General features: G+C 44.3%; 1 protein-coding gene across 1 annotated transcript in view; it reads left to right on the top strand.

The window, feature by feature from the left end:
* Positions 1–761: 761 nt before the first annotated feature.
* IPO9 (importin 9) overlaps positions 762–20676 on the top strand; it is a 194319-nt gene continuing 174404 nt past the window's right edge. The window contains exon 1 of the mRNA XM_065403806.1: positions 762–1041. Within this exon, the coding sequence (XP_065259878.1) occupies positions 762–1041 (280 nt within the window). The remainder of the gene's footprint in view (positions 1042–20676) is intronic.

The raw sequence follows: 20676 nt of genomic DNA, 5'->3' as shown, positions 1-20676 counted from the left end.
CAACAGGGAACCTATTGGAGCAGACCCAAAACTACCACACCCAATTCCATAAACTTCTGTATGTTGAGTGCTTAATCTGCCTAGCAACAATGACCCAGACACAGCTCACTCCTACCTCCCCCAATGGGTTTCTTAAAGGGCTATCTCCCTATTAGGCACATGGGTTACAGTAGTACTGTGGTTAGTTAAGGTTGCCCAACACTGCACATTGTAAGATCCTTTTGCTATTTTTTAATAACTTTGCCAATTTTAACAGATTGGGCTGAAATTTTCTATGCCAGCCAGGTGTATGCATCAAGATAAGAATTTCTGAACCATCCAGTTCATCTGCTCCTGAGACTGAGGTTAGGGGAAAATACATTGTTTTGCCCATGTTAAAAAAATATCTTACAACTATTTTAGTGAGAAGGTCTAGTGCCTCTATGATTTGGAGTAGGGGGTTTAATATTCCACTGCTGTCAGCAAATTATCTATGAAACCCCCTTGGGGGTCTACTACTGCTACCAATTCTTCTCTTAGCTTCAGTGGCAGAAGTTTGTAGGGTTGATCAAAAGGGCAAATCTGACAACCTAGGTTGGGGGTCAACGTGGTACAATTTCTATTTGTTCAATTGTTTTTGAAAAAAATAAAATATGACGTGTAAGAAAAATAAGGTTTTAAGAAAGTGAGGGTTGCACAGCTGAGGCGATGCCCCTGCTCAGGCTCCTGCGGGCACCGCTCACAGGACACATCATGCACAGGCACACCGCACACGGGGTCACATGCAGTTCCCCGCCGGCCTGCGGGGGCGCTGTGCGCGGCTCCCATCTTCCCTCGGAGGCGCCGCGTGCCGTCGTTGCGTGACGTGTGCGCGTTTGGCGCGCGCGGCGGCCCGTACTGTGGAGACTGCTAGCCGGAGCGGTGGCGGGATGGCGGGCGCGGGGCTGGTGGCGCAGGGCCTGAAGGAGGCGCTGGTGGAGACGCTGACCGGCATCCTGTGCCCGGTGCAGGGCGTGCGTGCGGCCGCAGAGGAGCAGGTGAAGGTGCTGGAGGTGACCGAGGGTGAGTCCGGGCCTTTGCCTTGCAACACAGACCCCCCGGCACGGCCGCAGGCGGCTACCGGCCCAAGGGGAGGCTCCGCACGGTGAGGGGCAGCCAGGGCCGGGCCCCCATCTCCGGGCTGCCTCCGCACCTATTCACCGACCTGCTTCCCAGGGCCACAGTCAATCGCTCTGCGGGGCCGGGGCCAGGCCCCGCCATCAGCACCTCGCACGTCCAGAGCCCGGAGCGCTGTCCCTCCGGGAGCCCCCCTCTTCGCCCAGGCGGCTCCTAGTCGGGGATGTGCCCATCACCTAGGCAGGCGTGACCGGCGGGTGGGGGCCCCAACGCCGAGCTCTGGGACTCTCTCTGTCGAGAGCCCAGGCTCCCTACTACCTCTTCATGCAGCGTTTCCCCTTGGACCACCCTGGAGCCTCCGTCTTTTGTATAAAGTTCTGGCTAGTCTGTGTCAGAGGCACTGGCAGCTCCACTGCATCCTCATCTGCCGGGAGGGAAAAGGGGTTTCCGATCTCTTTTCCCATATGCAGAGCCTCCTGGCCGTTGAGAAGTGGGGTGCTCTGCTGCTTTTCCCTTTCTCCCTGAGTTGCTCTGAGGAGTTTGCTTCAAGCTATGTCCCCCCCCCCCCAAATCTCATCTACAAGTGCATATTTTTTTAGTGGGCACAGGTTAACATAGTATGTGTTTTCTGTGAGCATGTTGTCCTTTATTGACTGTCTGGAGGAATATAAAGGTCCTTCTCTACCTGTCAGTTTACAGAGCACTTCCCTTAGCTCCAGTGGTAGAGGCCAGTGCACCTAATGCTGAGGGAACTCTCTTTTGGCTCTACAGATGTTTGATTATGGAGAACTTGTGTATTTCTTATGGACCTTATGGAATCCATCTTTACACTCCTTATCTAAGTGCTTTCCTCACCATCTCACATTCAAAACTGTGGTACTGGTGGCTATTGCCTCCGGCAGGAGAGTTAGTGAGACTAAAGCACTAATGACTGACATCCTCCCATTTCCCCCCCCGCCCCCCCCATATTGTCTTCCACAAGGATAAGGTGGTACTGAATTCCTCACAAGGTGGTGTCCTATTTTACTTTAAACAAAACTATCAACCTCCCCTTTTTTCCTAACTCACACTCAAACCCAAGTGGAACACATAGCAGATCACAATTTATCAACTAGCAGCATATATGCTCCTTCCTTCAAGCATCAGAGCACTCAATTAGAGCCCAGGCAACCTCCTCAGCATACCTGACAACTATTCCTGTATCAGGGTAACCACTTTGAGCTTAGCCCATACCTTTACCAAGCTTTGTGGCCTAGATTTGGTGTCTAGATCAGATGCTGTATCTGAGACCTGTTCTTCAATCCTTATTTAGCTAGGTATAGTTAGGTAGGATTTCTCAGACCTTTGTATTAATCTGGGAATTGCGAACTAGTCATAAGAGGGAACCGCACAGCCAAAGACTCAAAGAAGAAAGAATGGTCATTGTAGTTCTTCAAGATATTTTGTCTGTATGGATCCCAATGTGCTCCCTCCATTGCCACTTCCTCAGAGTTCAGATATGCTGGGATTCTGAATTAGACCTGTTCTGCGCTTAAAAATTAGATCAATCTAGCTTTGTTGCTTAGGGCTGTGAAAAATTTCACACTATGTGCAATGTAGTTAGATTGATCTAACCCCCAGCGTAGATGTAGCTAGGGCGACGGAAGAATTATTTATTTGACTTAGCTACAATCTCTTGGAGAGGTGAATTAACTTCATTGATGGAAAAACCCTTTCTGTCGATGTAGGAAGTGTCTACTCTACAGCGGTACAGCTGCATTGCCATAGCTGTGCTGCTGTAGTGTAGACATACCCTGAATAATGGAACTGAGGCGTTTGGGGCTGCTCTGCCCTACGCACCATTGGGGTTGGAGGGGGATACAAGAATATGCAAGATGCAGATGGGGCCCCAAAAGACACTGCTGGTCAAAAGATTCCCGTCTCACGTGGTGTGCTTGCATGCTTTAACTGTATCCACATGGACAAAGCACCTCAAAGAAACACAGTTACTGTAAAGAAAGTAATCATTCTTTTTAAAAAGTTTTTTTTTAAATTGTTCCTTTTTTGAAATTCTGTGTGTTTCTAGTTCAATTTTCAGACACTTGTCATTAAGAACATCATCAGTTAGTCCTCTGAAAATGGTATGCTTCTCGTAAGGCTCAAACAACATTACATTGCTCCAAAAAGAGCTGGAATGAGATAAGTGGAACTATTGCAGCTTATTGAATAGAACTTCACTTATTTTCACCTTAACACCAGGCAGGTGTTAGTAATGGGAGATTCGATTATTAGAAATGTAGATAGCTGGGTCTGTGATGCCCGGGAGAACCGTATGGTGACTGCCTGCCTGGTGCGAAGGTTGCGGATCTCTCGAGGCATCTAGATAGACTTATGTGTAGTGCTGGGGAGGAGCCGGTGGTCGTGGTACATGTAGGTACCAATGACATAGGGAAGGGTAGGAGAGATGTCCTGGAAGCCAAATTTAGGCTGCTAGGGAAGAGACTGAAATCCAGGACCTCTATGGTGGCATTTTCAGAAATGCTCCCAGTTCCACGCGCAGGGCCAGGTAGGCAGGCAGAGCTTCAGAGTCTCAATGCGTGGATGAGACGATGGTGTAGAGAGGAGGGGTTCACGTTCATTAGGAACTGGGGAAACTTCTGGGATGGGAGGAGCCTATACAGGAGAGATGGGCTCTACCTAAACCAAAGTGGAACCAGACTGCTGGCACTAAACATTAAAAAGGTTGTAGAGCAGTTTTTAAACTAGGAGATGGGGGAAAGCCGACTGCTGCAGAGGAGCGTGTGGATCGGACACAGACTTCTCTTAGGGGAGAGTCTGATGATAGAGAATCTCCAGGTTATAGTCAGGAGCAGAGGACTGAAAAGTATAATGTAAGGGCCGGATCAGATGATAAACAGTCACATAAAAAAGAATCTGGCACATCAGAAAAAGGCAGGCTAATAAACAGGGACAAGTTTTTAAAGTGCTTGTACACAAATGCCAGAAGTCTAAATAATAAGATGGGTGAACTAGAGTGCCTTGTGATAAAGGAGGATATAGATATAATAGGCATCACAGAAACCTGGTGGACTGAGAGCAATCAATGGGACACAATCATTCCGGGGTACAAAATATATCGGAAGGACAGAACAGGCCGTGCAGGGGGAGGAGTGGCACTATATGTTAAAGAAAGTGTAGATTCAAATGAAGTAAAAATCTTAAGCGAATCCACAGGTTCCATAGAGTCTCTATGGACAGAAATTTCATGCTCTAGTAAAAATATAACATTAGGGATCTATTATCGACAACCTGACCAGGACAGTAATAGTGATGATGAAATGCTAAGGGAAATTAGAGAGGCTATCAAAATTAAGAACCCAATAATAGTGGGGGATTTCAATTATCCCCATATTGACTGGGAACATTTCACTTCAGGACGAAATGCAGAGATAAAATTTCTCGATACTTTAAATGACTGCTTCATGGAGCAGCTGGTACGGGAACCCACAAGGGGAGAGGCGACTCTAGATTTAATCCTGAGTGGAGCGCAGGAGCTGGTCCAAGAGGTAACTATAGTGGGACCGCTTGGAAATAGTGACCATAATACAATAGCATTCAACATCCCTGTGGTGGGAAGAACACCTCAACTGCCCAACACTGTGGCCTTTAATTTCAAAAGGGGGAACTATACAAAAATGAGGGGGTTAGTTAGACAAAAGTTAAAAGGTACAGTGACTAAAGTGAAATCCCTGCAAGTTGCGTGGGCCCTTTTTAAAGACACCATAATAGAGGCTCAACTTCAATGTATACCCCAAATTAAGAAAAAACAGTAAAAGAACTAAAAAAGAGCCACCGTGGCTTAACAACCATGTAAAAGAAGCAGTGAGAGATAAAAAGACTTCCTTTAAAAAGTGGAAGTCAAATCCTAGTGAGGCAAATAGAAAGGAGCACAAACACTGCCAACTTAAGTGCAAGAGTGTAATAAGAAAAGCCAAAGAGGAGTTTGAAGAACGGCTAGCCAAAAACTCCAAAGGTATTAACAAAATGTTTTTTAAGTACATCAGAAGCAGGAAGCCTGCTAAACAACCAGTGGGGCCCCTTGACGATGAAAATACAAAAGGAGCGCTTAAAGATGATAAAGTCATTGCGGAGAAACTAAATGGATTCTTTGCTTCAGTCTTCACGGCTGAGGATGTTAGGGAGATTCCCAAACCTGAGCTGGCTTTTGTAGGTGACAAATCTGAGGAACTGTCACAGATTGAAGTATCACTAGAGGAGGTTTTGGAATTAATTGATAAACTCAACATTAACAAGTCACCGGGACCAGATGGCATTCACCCAAGAGTTCTGAAAGAACTCAAATGTGAAGTTGCGGAACTATTAACTAAGGTTTGTAACCTGTCCTTTAAATCGGCTTCGGTACCCAATGACTGGAAGTTAGCTAATGTAACGCCAATATTTAAAAAGGGCTCTAGGGGTGATCCCGGCAATTACAGACCGGTAAGTCTAACGTCGGTACCGGGCAAATTAGTTGAAACAATAGTAAAGAACAAAATTGTCAGACACATAGAAAAACATAAACTCTTGAGCAATAGTCAACATGGTTTCTGTAAAGAGAAATCGTGTCTTACTAATCTATTAGAGTTCTTTGAAGGGGTCAACAAACATGTGGACAAGGGGGATCCGGTGGACATAGTGTACTTAGATTTCCAGAAAGCCTTTGACAAGGTCCCTCACCAAAGGCTCTTACGTAAATTAAGCTCTCATGGGATAAAAGGGAAGGTCCTTTCATGGATTGAGAACTGGTTAAAGGACAGGGAACAAAGGGTAGGAATTAATGGTAAATTCTCAGAATGGAGAGGGGTAACTAGTGGTGTTCCCCAAGGGTCAGTCCTAGGACCAATCCTATTCAATTTGTTCATAAATGATCTGGAGAAAGGGGTAAACAGTGAGGTGGCAAAGTTTGCAGATGATACTAAACTACTCAAGATAGTTAAGACCAAAGCAGATTGTGAAGAACTTCAAAAAGATCTCACAAAACTAAGTGATTGGGCAGCAAAATGGCAAATGAAATTTAATGTGGATAAATGTAAAGTAATGCACATTGGAAAAAATAACCCCAACTATACATACAACACGATGGGGGCTAATTTAGCTACAACGAGTCAGGAAAAAAATCTTGGCGTCATCGTGGATAGTTCTCTAAAGATGTCCACGCAGTGTGCAGAGGCGGTCAAAAAAGCAAACAGGATGTTAGGAATCATTAAAAAGGGGATAGAGAATAAGACTGAGAATATATTATTGCCCTTATATAAATCCATGGTACGCCCACATCTCGAATACTGTGTACAGATGTGGTCTCCTCACCTCAAAAAAGATATTCTAGCACTAGAAAAGGTTCAGAAAAGAGCAACTAAAATGATTAAGGGTTTAGAGAGGGTCCCATATGAGGAAAGATTAAAGAGGCTAGGACTCTTCAGTTTGGAAAAGAGAAGACTAAGGGGGGACATGATAGAGGTATATAAAATCATGAGTGATGTTGAGAAAGTGGATAAGGAAAAGTTATTTACTTATTCCAATAATACAAGAACTAGGGGTCACCAAATGAAATTAATAGGCAGCAGGTTTAAAACAAATAAAAGGAAGTTCTTCTTCACGCAGCGCACAGTCAACTTGTGGAACTCCTTACCTGAGGAGGTTGTGAAGGCTAGGACTATAACAATGTTTAAAAGGGGACTGGATAAATTCATGGTGGCTAAGTCCATAAATGGCTATTAGCCAGGATGGGTAAGAATGGTGTCCCTAGCCTCTGTTCGTCAGAGGATGGAGATGGATGGCAGGAGAGAGATCACTTGATCATTGCCTGTTAGGTTCACTCCCTCTGGGGCACCTGGCATTGGCCACTGTCGGTAGACAGATACTGGGCTAGATGGACCTTTGGTCTGACCCAGTACGGCCTTTCTTATGTTCTTATGTTACCTTGGGCACCTCGAGTATCTTTTGGCAGTGACTTTTGCTCTTCTGTGCTGTGCTTTATTCCAAAACCAGCCTCTAGAGAGCCAGTGATATCATCTGTTCTGTGCATGCATGCTTATAGACAATTACAGAAGGCAGAGGTGAGTAAGTGGTGAGACTTGGGGAGCAATCCTATAGGATGCATGTAAAGGGGTTGGAGGGGTCATGTCTGCATCACATTTACACTCTTTCTCCCAAAGTATTATTCCTCATTACCCCCTGTTAAACACCCCTCATGGCTCCCCTCCCTTGCAAAGTCCTGCTCCAGCCCAAATGAAGGATTGTCATTTTAGCCAGAGCAAGGTCCCTGTTACCTAGCACTGGGTCTTTATCAGACAAACAAGCTGACAGCTTTGCTTCTAACCTGCCTGAAGCTGCCATTCACCTCCTCCCTGTCTGACTCCATTATTTCAGATGAAAAGCAGGAGGCAAGGTGAGTGGAGAAGAGGATAATAACAGCTGTAGATGGGCCTGTAGTGGGACTCCTAGTCCTGCTCCTGAGTCAGTTTGCCAGTCTGAAGCTAGTCTAGACCTTGAGGGGGCTTGTGGGGAAAGAGTTTGGTTTCCACTGGCATAGGGGCTGCAGCGTGGGCAGTACAGGGAGATAGCCGAGAGTTAGGGCAGCCATCTTGATTCCTCCCATTCCGGCACCCCCAAAATATTACTCTCCCTTCATAGTATTCTCAGAATAATACCTGCCCCCCATAAATGGCTTAGGGGAAGCTGACTCCCCTCCTCTGCAGAACCCAGGTCCAATAGAGATCTCGCTGGACATGAGCCTCTCAGAAGAACAGCAGGTTCTTTGGCACAGGGACAGCTATCACAGTCCTCCCTTTTACCTGCTTTTCATAGCACTGGTGGAAAGAGTCAGGCAGGAGGCAGAGAAGGTAGCAGAATTACCCCACTGCTCCTGATCTGAGTGTGCCACTGCTGTGTTTCCCCATCTGTAAGATGATGGTAATACTTCTATTTCTCCCCTTGTCTGACTCTTGTCTAGTTAGATTGAAAACTCCTCATGGCAAGGGCTGCCTCACAGTATGTATATACAATACCTAGCACAATGTGGCCCTGATACCAGTTGAAGCCTTTAGATCAGGGGTGGCCAACCTGAGCCTGAGAAGGAGCCAGAATTTACCAATGTACATTGCCAAAGAACCACAGTAATACATCAGCAGCCTCCCTCCCCCCCCCCCTCCCCGCTCCCACTGCCTCCCCCTCACCGATCAGTGCCTCCCCCTCACTCCCTGCGCCTCCGGATCAGCTGTTCCATGGCGTGCAGGAGCGAGGGCATGGTAGGCTCAGGGGAGGGGGCTGGAAGGGGTGGAGTGGGGGCAGGGCCTGCGGCAGAGCCAGGGGTTGAGCAGCGAGCACCCCCTGGCACATTGGAAAGTTGGCACCTGTAGCTCCAGCCCCGGAGTTGGTGCCTATACAAGGAGCCACATATTAACGTCTGAAGAGCCGCATGTGGCTCCGGAGCCACAGGTTGGCCACCCCTGCTTTAGATGATTCTAGAATAAATAATAGGGAAAGGGTATTTTGTTCTGTCTCTAAGTGCCTTTTTCTACTGGAGATGGTCTCTGCTAGAGCAGTATCTCTGTGGAAGTGACCACAGGCTCTGGTGCACATACCACACGTCTTCCAGAAAATAACTTACACCTTGAATTATAAGAGGGTAAAAATGCATTCACCATGTTCCTTTTACTTATTCTAATGCAAAACTCTAATGCCAATCTCATTTTTAATAATAAAGGAAATAACCTTGTGTATCAAGATTGGCATGATAGTTTTGCATTTTTATGATTTAGAGAACTGTGGTATCTGCACAGATTTTTATGTTATGTATGTATGGTGGTTTCTGGTGGCATTGGAGTCCCTGAGTTATTGGCCATTGTGATGTATAGGGTGTTCAGATGTGCAAAATATGGTTACTTTTACAGGAGATTTCCTTGCTTTTACCTTGGTGGGTTTTGTACGTCAGCAAACTTAACTGTAATCAATTTTGGATTTTTTTTGGAACAGGAGGATATATTAGAAGATCCTGTCAGTTCTGCTTTATTTGTGATACTTTATATTGTTTTTAAATTTGAACCTTTATCTTTACATCAAATCACTTGTTGCATGAGCTGACCTGCATAATCATCTGTAAATGTAGTGTATAACTGATATGCATAAACCTTTCAAGAATTGAATTTTGGATTATATATCCCAGGTTAGAGTATTGTGTTCAAGAGTCTTGTAAATGTTCTTCCAATATCCTCTTTTCCTGAGGTTGTGATGTTCATCTGAACTTTACCGTTTGATGCTTTAGAACTCTAAGATTCCCAAGCTACAACTTGGGGCCTATCTATACCAAGCAAAGCAGGTACAGAGATTGCATGGCATTGTTTTTGTTGCATAACTTGTGCTTCAGTAGTTTAGTGTGTTCATGGCCCACAGTTTTCTGACAGAACTGCTTTGGTACATGTGCATACAGAGTAGGCTCTATGTTACTATGGATATATCTACACTAGAAAGGTAAGTCGACCTATGTGAGGTCAACTTACAGCCACTGCAGTATTACTGCGGAGGTGCATGTCCACGCTACCCTCCTTGGGTTGGTGGTGCGCATCCTCACCAGGACGGGGAGCCGCCCATGGCTTCTCACCTCCCCATTCCCAGTTGGGAGCCGTGGGAGGGTGGAGGGAAGCCTCCCAGGGCTTCTCAGCCCCCACCCACTCCCCACCAGGCAGCCATGTCAATTTCATGGCTCGGGGCCAGTGGGGTGCAGCTGCCTGGGCTTCTCGCCCCAGCCCCGCTCTTAGAGCAGGGCCCATTCTCGCCCCGGCTCCCTGCTGGGAGCGGGGTCCAGCTCTCCAGGGAAGCAGGGGGGGCAGATGGGCTCTAGCTGCCTGGCTTTCTTGTCAATTTCATGGCTCATAGACTCATAGACTTTAAGGTCAGAAGGGACCATTATGATCATCTAGTCTGACCTCCTGCATGATGCAGGCCACAAAAGCTGACACCCCCCCCCCCTGGAATAATTCTCTCCCTTGACTCAGCTGTTGAAGTCCCCAAATCATGATTTAAAGACTTCAAGTCGCAGAGAATCCTCCAGCCAGCGACCCCTGCCCCATGCTGCGGAGGAAGGCGAAAAACCTCCAGGGCCTCTGCCAATCTACCCTGGAGGAAAATTCCTTCCCGACCCCAAATATGGCGATCAGCTGAACCCCGAGCATGTGGGCAAGATTGTCCAGCCAGACCCGCATTGACCATTGATACTAGTTACCAGCAATGGCAAGTTATTGACCTATTGACTAAAATCACGTTATCCCATCAAACCATCCCCTCCATAAACTTATCAAGCTTAATCTTAAAGCCAGAGAGGTCTTTCGCCCCCACTGTTTCCCTTGGAAGGCTGTTCCAGAACTTCACCCCTCTGACGGTTAGAAACCGTCGTCTAATTTCAAGCCTAAACTTCCCGACGGCCAGTTTATATCCATTTGTTCTCGTGTCCACATTAGTACTGAGCTGAAATAATTCCTCTCCCTCCTTGGTATTAATCCCTCTGATATATTTAAAGAGAGCAATCATGTCCCCCCTCAGCCTTCTTTTGGTTACGGTAAACAAACCGAGCTCCTCGAGTCTCCTTTCATACGACAGGTTTTCCATTCCTCGGATCATCCTAGTGGCCCTTCTCTGTACCCGTTCCAGTTTGAGTTCATCCTTTTTAAACATGGGAGACCAGAACTGCACACAGTACTCCAAATGAGGTCTCACCAGTGCCTTGTATAACGGAAGCAGCACCTCCTTATCCCTACTAGAAATACCTCGCCTAATGCATCCCAAGACCGCATTAGCTTTTTTCACGGCCACGTCACATTGCCGACTCGTAGTCATCCTGCGATCAACCAGGACTCCGAGGTCCTTCTCCTTCTCCGTTACTTCTAACCGGTGCGTCCTCAGCTTATAACTAAAATTCTTGTTAGTCATCCCTAAATGCATCACCTTACACTTGTCACTATTAAATTTCATCCTATTATTATTACTCCAGTTTACAAGGTCATCCAAGTCTCCCTGCAGGATATCCCGATCCTTCTCCGAATTGGCAATACCTCCCAACTTTGTGTCATCCGCAAACTTTATCAGCCCACTCCTACATTCGGTTCCGAGGTCAGTAATAAATAGATTAAATAAAATCGGACCCAAAACCGAACCTTGAGGAACTCCACTGGTAACCTCCCTCCACCTTTCAGTACAACCCGCTGCAGTATCCCCTTTAACCAGTTCTTTACCCACTTCTGGATTTTCATATCGATCCCCATCCTTTCCAATTTAACCAATAATTCCTCATGCGGTACCGTATCAAACGCTTTACTGAGATCGAGGTATATTAGATCCACCGCATTTCCTTTATCTAAAAAATCTGTTACTTTCTCAAAGAAGGAGATCAGGTTGGTTTGGCACGATCTGCCTTTCGTAAAACCATGTTGTAATTTGTCCCAATTGCCATTGACCTCAAGGTCCTTAACTACTTTCTCCTTCAAAATTTTTTCCAAGACCTTGCATATTACAGATGTTAAACTAACTGGCCTGTAGTTACCCGGGTCACTTTTTTTCCCCTTCTTGAAAATAGGAACTACATTAGCTATTCTCCAGTCCAACGGTACCACCCCCGAGTTTACAGATTCATTAAAAATTATCGCTAACGGGCTTGCAATTTCTCGCGCCAGTTCCTTTAATATTCTCGGATGCAGATCATCCGGTCCGCCCGATTTAGTCCCGTTAAGCTGTTCGAGCTTGGCTTCTACCTCGGATACAGTAATGTCAACCCCCCCTCCTTTATTCCCCTCTGTCACGCTGCCTCTATTCATAAGCCCTTCATTAGCCTCATTAAAGACCGATGCAAAATATTCGTTTAGATATTGTGCCATGCCTAGATTATCCTTAATCTCCACTCCATCTACAGTCTTCAGCGGTCCCACTTCTTCTTTCTTTATTTTCTTCCTATTTATATGGCTATAAAACCTCTTACTATTGGTTTTAATTCCCCTCGCAAGGTCCAACTCTACACGGCTTTTGGCCTTTCTCACTCCATCTCTACATGCTCTGACCTCAGTAAGGTAGGTTTCTTTGCTGATCCCTCCCCTCTTCCACTCTTTGTACGCTTTCTGTTTTCTCTTAATCACCCCTCTGAGACGCTCGCTCATCCAGCTCGGTCTAAATCTCCTGCCTACGAACCGTTTTCCCTTTCTCGGGATACAGGCCTCCGACAGCTCCTGCAACTTCAACTTGAAATAATCCCAGGCGCCTTCCACCTTTAGATCTATAAATATGTTAGTCCAATCCACTCCCCTAACCAGTCGCTTTAATTTACTAAGGTTAGCCCTTTTGAAATCGTAAACCCTAGTCTCCGATTTAATTCTGTTAATCCTTCCATTTAGTTTAAACCGAATTAGCTCATGATCACTCGAGCCAAGGTTGTCCCCTACAACCATTTCCTCAGCGAGGTCCTCACTACTCACCAAAACCAAATCTAAAATGGCATCCCCCCCTCGTCGGTTCAGCAACTACTTGATGAAGGAATTAATCAGCTAGCACGTCTAGGAAAATCTGAGCTCTATTATTGTTACTAGCATTTGTTCCCCAATCTATATCCGGGAAGTTAAAGTCTGCCATGATTACACAGTTCCTATTAGTATTTACTTCCCTAAAAACATTAAATAGTTCTCTGTCCATATCCAGGGTAGATCCCGGCGGTCTATAGCACACCCCAAGCACTATCCCAGGAGAGGCTCTAGTAGTTTTTTTACCCAATGTGAGTATTGCCCAGACAGACTCCGTCTTATCCCTTCCATCACTTATTATTTCTTTACAGTTTACCTCATTATTGACATACAATGCTACTCCCGCACCTTTACCTTTGTTCCGGTCATTCCTAAACAGCACATACCCCTCCATACCTGTACTCCAGTCATGACTATTGTTCCACCACGTTTCGGTTACTCCTGTATCTACACATACACTGTGTCGCCTTAACTACACCAACATAACTTCACCTCCAGGAGAGGCTCGGGATGTATGATGTCGATGTAGTAGAGCACTTACATCGGCGGGAGGAAGGCTGTAGTGTAGACATAATTAAGTTGATGTAAGCTGCCTTATGGTGTGGTGTGGTGTTGTGTAGTGTAGACCAGCCCTACGAGTATATTCTTGAATTCAAGAAACATTTATCCCATAGTGTCTAGTACTATTACTGGGAACAGGGATTTTAGATAGCTCGCAAATTTAAGGAAATGAATTTTGAAATGCAGTAGGACGAACAGCACTTAAACCTCTTTCATGTTTGTGTGTCTCTCTCTTAACACTGGGAGAAGCCATTAATACTTGGCACCAGTTTACCCAGATCTGAGCTTATGGACTTGTTCTCTGCTGTTCAAATGGCTGCCTGCAAATGGTTCTTTTAATTTAAAGCCATAGTTTCTTGTAATACTTTTTTGTTTAGGGTAGCTAAGTATTTGGTACCCCTGTGGGAGTAGTGCACCCACCTAGTGGGCAGCAAATGTATTATATGCCCCTTAAATTTTTTCCCCCCAAAGAATATGATGCTTTTTGTGTGGAATTGAGTGTCTTCCACTGAGGACTGCTTGAGCACAGACAGATTATTCAAAACATTTCTAGTGTGCCAAATCTCCTTTTGTGCCAAGGACATGCACATGGTCCTCTGCTCAGTCTGGGATTGTCTTGCGTTACTGGAGAAGCTGTGTGATATAGCCATGAGTTGAATTTCTGAGCTCATCCAAGTAAATGCCTCCCATGGAAAGGTTATCTTCCCCTTCTCTGGTGGGTTTGCTGGCAAGTCCCACACAGTAGTTGCTCCAGTGGATCCTATGGTAGTTTGTACACCCTGCAGCAGGATTTCTCAACCTTAGTCTTTCTGAGCCCCCCCCCCCCCCCCAATCTGCTATAAAAACTCCACGTCCCACCTGTGCCACAACAACTGTTTTTTCTGCATATAAAAGGCAGGGCCAGCATTAGGGGGTAGTAAACAGGGCAGTTGCCTGGGGCCCCATGCCACAGGAGGCCCTGTGAAGCTAAGTTGCTCAGGCTTCGGCCCTGGGTGGCAGTTTGGAATCCCAGGCTTCAGCCCCATGTGGTGGGGCGTCAGCTTTTTGCCCTGGGCCACAGCAAGTCTAATGCTGGCCCTGCTTGGTGGACCCCCTGAAACTTGCTTGGGGTCCCCAAGTGGGCCCTGGACCCCTGGTTGAGAACCACTGCCCTACAGGGAACTAACTTTTAATAAAGTTTCAGCCTGCAAGGGATGATAGCTTAAATAGTCTAGTGAGTGTTATGCAGAATATTGGTAATGGGTTTCTTCTTACCCTGCAATTTGAACCCTATCACACCCCCAATAGCTCCTCTGGTTTTCAATATATTTTAACTCTTTGTGAGTTTCCACATAGTCCTCGTTTAAATTTCACTTTAATTGTTGCTTTAATTCTTTCAGGGTGAGAAGAAAACCTTTATGTAACCAATTTTCCCCCCCTATATACATTACTTCTAAACCATTTCACAAGCGTAAAGTATTTGTCAATGATGTTTAACTTTTTATCTATTGGAATTATTGCAAATCAGCAAAGCATACCTAGTATCACTTAATGGGCAGTACTTTTTATGTAACTAAGAACCCAAGCTTCTTGCATCCCTCATCTGCCCACTATTTGTGGGGTGGAGACAGAAAACTAAATTCTCTGCAAGTATGTTACCCACGAGAGCTTTTAATTTTGTTCCACTTTACTATTTGCTCAAAGCCAAATCTCTGTTTTAAATAAGTAACTTAAGTTCAAATGGTGATATTATAGGGGGGCACCAGCTCCACTTTAGTTAAGGTTGTGAAGCCCTTTCTGTTAAAAGGGTGACTTTAAGTCATTAGGAGTAATGGTCTCGAGTTGCAGTGGGGGAGGTTTAGGATGGATATTAGGAAACACTTTTTCACTAGGAGGATGGTGAAGCACTGGAATGGGTTACCTAGGGAGGTGGTGGAATCTCCTTCCTTAGAGATTTTTACGGCCCGGCTTGACAAAGCCCTGGCTGGGATGATTTAGTTGGGGATTGATCCTGCTTTGAGCAGGGGATTGGACTAGATGACTTCCTGAGATCTCTTCCAACCCTAATATTCTATGATTCTATGAAAGGTAATTGAAGCAGATATTATGAAGTCATTGGGAGGTGAACTATCTCTGTGGCAGCGCTTTAACATGGCTTGTGTGGTCACGGCAGAGCTCTAAAAAGCCCACCTCCATGGGGGCGTAGCTCCCAGCGCTGGTGCACTGTCTACACTGGCACTTTACAGCACTGAAACTTGCTGCACTTGGGGTGTTTTTTCACACCCCTGAGCGAGAAAGTTGCAGCTCTGTAAATTGCCAGTGTAGACAAGCCCTCCAATTCAACAGGTTAATCATTAATATTTGGAGGATTTTCTTGCCATGCTGTATTAGGAGGAGACCATCACCAGACAGACGTTGTTTTAGTTAAATAAAACAATTTAAACGCTACGTATTCTAGTTTATTTTCTTCAACAGCAAACATATAATATTTTAACAGAACGAGCATATGAATTTTTGAATTTAGTTAAACATTCAAGTTTTTTAAAACCAGGTTTCTTCTTGTTAAAATTGTTTTTAACTAAAATAGTTAAATATTTAAAAAAAAATATTAAATAGACTATATCAGCCAGGTCAACATGAGAAACTTAAAATATTGGCTTCTGCAGTTAACTCAGTCATCTTCACCTTCATTTTTGTGTGTTCATAATCTGGTAAAGAAAAACAAGCTTTCCTGCTTTTTCAGGTCCCAAACAATTTCTCAATTTGGAATGAATTAGTCCAAAGGAAGAAAATATTCTTTCTACATCGTCAAAAGAAGCTACTGCTGTTAAAAGTGAGAGTATCACTTCAACAGTCTCTGAATTCAAGTGCTTAAGTGACTTCCAGCAGTTCACTGGTGTGACTTTCTTTACAACATCATCAGCAAACATATATTTCTTGAATGGTTCATCCTTATCTCTGAAGTTTATTACAGTTGGCATTATGGAGGGATGATTGCTGGATGTCCATGTCTTCTTCAGCTTTAAGGTTTGACCCTGGTACCGAGTATTGAGAATATTTGCAAGAAAATGAGCTGGAGATAGTGCTTGTCCCATTCGTTTTTTTAATGCTTGTAATTTAACTCTGTCATTGCATATTTCTCTTTTTAAGATCTCACTCAGTTCCTTCCAAATTTCTACAGCGTCAGCAATAACAGCAATTTCCCTGCATTTTGTTCAAGGCTACAGAAATAGGCTTCAGGGTACTCAGCATGAGTTCAACATTTCTCTTAAGCCCAATGTTGAGAACTTTGGCTGTGACATCTATTTTTTCATGATTTTGTTCACAGACTGTCATCAGATTAGGCCCGTTCTTGATATAGTGCTCAAAACAGTCCACTACTGAGTTCCATCGCACGTCTTGTGGGAGAGTTAGCTTGGTTCCTCCCACTTTTTTCAGAGCAGCTGCTGCAAAGTGGTTGTTACGGAAGTATTTTGCAATTTCAACATTAGCCTTTATTTCTGGAACATTGAAGTCTTTGGCTAGGTAGGAAGTGAATCAAATGAGCGCTGCAACCATATATTAGCAGCTTGGGACTCTCTTCTAAATTTCTTCTAAACTTGGATACATTTGCAGCATTGTCTGTGACCAAGCTGCATACTATACATTTGAATTTTTTTTTCACAGTTTGTTATAGCTTTTACTGCTATTCTAAGTATTCTGCTATGTGTGCATTTCCTGATGTATCAATTGTTTCTGGAAGGAAGACATTCCCTTCTTCTGTTGTCACACAAGCACATACAACAGGATAATTGTGGACATTGCTCCAACCATCAAGACTCAGGTTAACAATTTTACCCTCTAGACCTTTTGCACACTGCTCAGTTTCTCTTTCTTACACTTTATCTAGCAATTTGCCTGCGACGTCTGCACTATTGGGTGGATTGTATCCTGGTCTTAATGACTGAACCATGTTAATGAAGTGTGGGTTCTCAATCATAGGGAAAGGAGAGTTTGTTGCATAAACAATCCGGGCAATTTTTTCATCAATTACCTCTTTTTGTAATCTGCTGATTCATATCACAAACTTATCTGGGTTTTTTTCTGGATGATGATTTTTTTTCTTTTTGCTACAGGTGGATACATGGCTCTGTGACATACATGATGTGACTGAAACACTATCTTTGGCAGATAACTCTGAAATTATAGAAAATGATGGTGATCTTGAAGGTGGATAGTCTTCAGAATCCTGTATGTTGAGGATGGATTCACCTAAACAAAATAAGTCAATGCAGTTATTTAATTATTATTACCATATTGCTCATTTAGTATTACTCATTGCATTCACTGACACTCAGTACTACTTTAAAGGTGAAATTGTAAAAGAAAGATCTACCTATTTCAGCTATTTATTTTTTTATCACAACTGCATCTAAAATGATAGTACCATAGAGTAACAACTATATTTTTTGCTCAAACATGAGAATTCAAGAATAGTATAGAAGGAGGACAGGCAGTCCTTAAGAAAGAAGTATGAATTTAAAAAGTTTACCAACCTGAAGATCCTGCATGTTCAGACATGTTTCTTTCATCATCTTCAACGCAGCTTCCTCCTGAGAAGGGACACTTCTCATGATGTTTCATTTGGGCAACCAGGCCTTGCATTTCTTTGTTGCACTATTTGCATTTTGCACGCATGCCTGTCTTACCCACAGGTAGAGGAACTTCATTAAAATATTCCCAAACTGGGTCTCTTTTACGGCCTGCTGCCATTATAGGTTTTCCCTTTTGGTGACAGAATGGTATGGTAGATCTCAAATCAATGAAGGCTACACTCGGAAAAACCTCAAGACTTCTGGAAAATGCTGCTCGAACAGTTTAACTTTTGTTTCTACTGCCTGTCGCTCCCTTCTCACATTTATCTCCAGACTTCTTCTCCTTGTCCAGATCTATTCTGTCCCCAACAATCTTCTATTCATTAAACTTTTTGAAACTTTGTACTTTTAGAGAGAGGTAAGGGATTGACTCTTTGTACACAAATTTGCAGAGGGAAAATAGGGTTGAGGTCTGTTATTTCTCACCTCTATATATTATTTATTTATTCATTTAAAAACGTTTTTGCTGTTAACAAGCATGTTATCTCTGGAGACACAAATCCACAGTTTGAGAACTGCAAAACTAAGCATCTCTGATGGTATCTTCTAGACTGAGCACTGAGTCCCATTGGGTAGATAGAAAGATTAACCTAAATAATCTATATAGAAGCCTGTGGAACCCCATAAGATTGGGTCTCTAATCCATGAATTATTGGAACTCATGTTTAAGAAAAGTTTTGTAAATTACATGAATATATTGTCTCATACTATAGAATTAGAATTTATAATCCCTGTTCCATGATGAGATATCTTTGAGCTATAATGTATCTTAATTAAAACTATCTTCAGATAGGTTTTTTTCCTCAAAAAGCATTTTAACAAAAAAATCCGATTTTTTGATTTAAAAAAAAAAATCATTGATTTTTATCCATCTGGATTATTCTTTGTCTGGCTTACTTGGCCAAAGACTGGGAGAAGAGCTGATGCTCCCACCCAGCAGGCTGGATTCCATCCCCTCTTTGGGTTACTGCAGTTATGAAGGAGGTGGAATCTCAGGCTTCGCACATTTGGCTTCTTTACTTTTACTCTCTTACATGGAGCTGTGGCACTGGCTGGGGGTTTGGTATGGGGTTGAAGCTGTTTTGAAGCAAATGGCTAGGGTGCAGAGCAGGGACTAAGGTGAGACCACTGCCATGCATTTGTCCATCAGGTACTGCAGCAGAAAAATTGTAATAGCAACTTTAAAGCTGAATAGTCCTTGCTAATCACATAGTGACTAGGGAAAAGGAGGCAGTAGCACAGAAATATGTACCCTCTGAGAAGCCTGTTCTGCAATGCATTCCCAGTGAATGTAGAAAGCAGACTGATAAAACTCTATCCATCAAATTTGCATGGAAGGCACTTGTATGCTTTGGTGATGGACAGCAGTATAAAACTGAGAGGTAGATCTGTCTGTGACACTCCAGACCCCATATTCACCATAGTGATATGATTTATGATATGATTATGTCATGATTATGATTAAGGCTAAAATTTTGTCATGCTCATTGTTAGTAAAATCACGGTCAGGTCATGGACAATTAACAAAAATTCACAGAAGCCGTGACCTGTCCCTGACTTACTAAAAATGTCCATGACAAAAATGGGGAGGGAGGAGGATCCAGCTCCCTGCCCTGCTGTTGCTGGGAGCTGTGGCCCCTGCCCCATAGTTGGGAGGGACCCCCACCTGTGGCAGCTGGGGAGCTGCAGGGGACTCCCACTGCCCGGGGACTGGAGAGCTCTGGGGGATTCCTCCCCAGGCGAGGGAGCTGCGGGGGGGTGGGGTGGGTCACCTGCAGGGGCTGGGGAGCTCCGTGGATTCCCCCGCTGGCAGCGGCTGAGGAGCTGCCTGGGATCCCCCACTGCCTGCAGAGACTGGGGAACTTTGCGGGATTCCCCCTGCACCGGCGGCAGCTGGGGAGCTCTGGGGGACCCCTGCCACTCCCAGCCGCTGCGGGCTGAAGTCACGAAGATCTGCGGAAGTCACACGACCTCTGTGACCAAATCGTAGCCTTAATTATGATGCATCCTGTACAAGATATGTCATGTGAGGTGTCTATGGAAAAGTTATGGTTTGCCAAATATGATTATCCTATTTATATGAATGTATCATTTTTGTATCTGGAGTTGTGAATATTAACTATGTATTTGTATTTCAAATGTGCTTGCACCTGGGTAACACATACAGTCTGACAGCACACTGTGAATGGCCTATTCAGGTTGAATGGCCCATCACCAAAACAGTGGGCCCTGGGGAAAGCTTATCTTCACCTGATGAACTGTTCTGGGGATGTTTGTTAGCCTATGGATAATGGCTGCCATGACTCATCGACGTATGCAAGGGCATGTGACTAGATCACATGATACTGAACTCCATTTTGGTATCTGTATTTTTCCACAAACTGGCCTGGGACAAAGGGGTTCCCACCATTTGAAAGAAGCTATAAAAGGGGGCCAATGGGCCTCACTTTCCCCTCAACTCAATACCTGGAAATACCTCTAGAAGAACAAAGACTTGGAACTGGGGAAGTGTTGGTCCCAGGCAGGAAAGAAGGAAACCCTACCTGTGTATGAAACATCTACAAACTGCTTGTACTATTTAGATTCAACAGGAGTTGAATCAGTGTCTCACCCTATCTTGTGTATAAGACTTAGATTGTGCTTTTGTTTATTTCTTAGGTAACCATCTTTGATCTGTTTGCTATTATTTATAATCACTTAAAATCTACCTTTCTGTAGTTAATAAATCTGTTTCATATTTTTACCTAAAACACTGTGTTGTTTCAAGTGCAAAGGGAAATTTGCTCAGAAATGGGGGGGGGCTGGTGCATTGTCCTCTCTACATTGAGGGAGGGGCAGATTGGGTAATAAATTCATACTGGTCAGGCTTT

This window comes from Emys orbicularis, chromosome 4 (assembly GCF_028017835.1).
Source record: "Emys orbicularis isolate rEmyOrb1 chromosome 4, rEmyOrb1.hap1, whole genome shotgun sequence".
NCBI lineage: Eukaryota > Metazoa > Chordata > Testudines > Emydidae > Emys > Emys orbicularis.
Note: the sequence above shows the minus strand (reverse complement) of the source record. Positions and strands in the feature narration are given on the sequence as shown.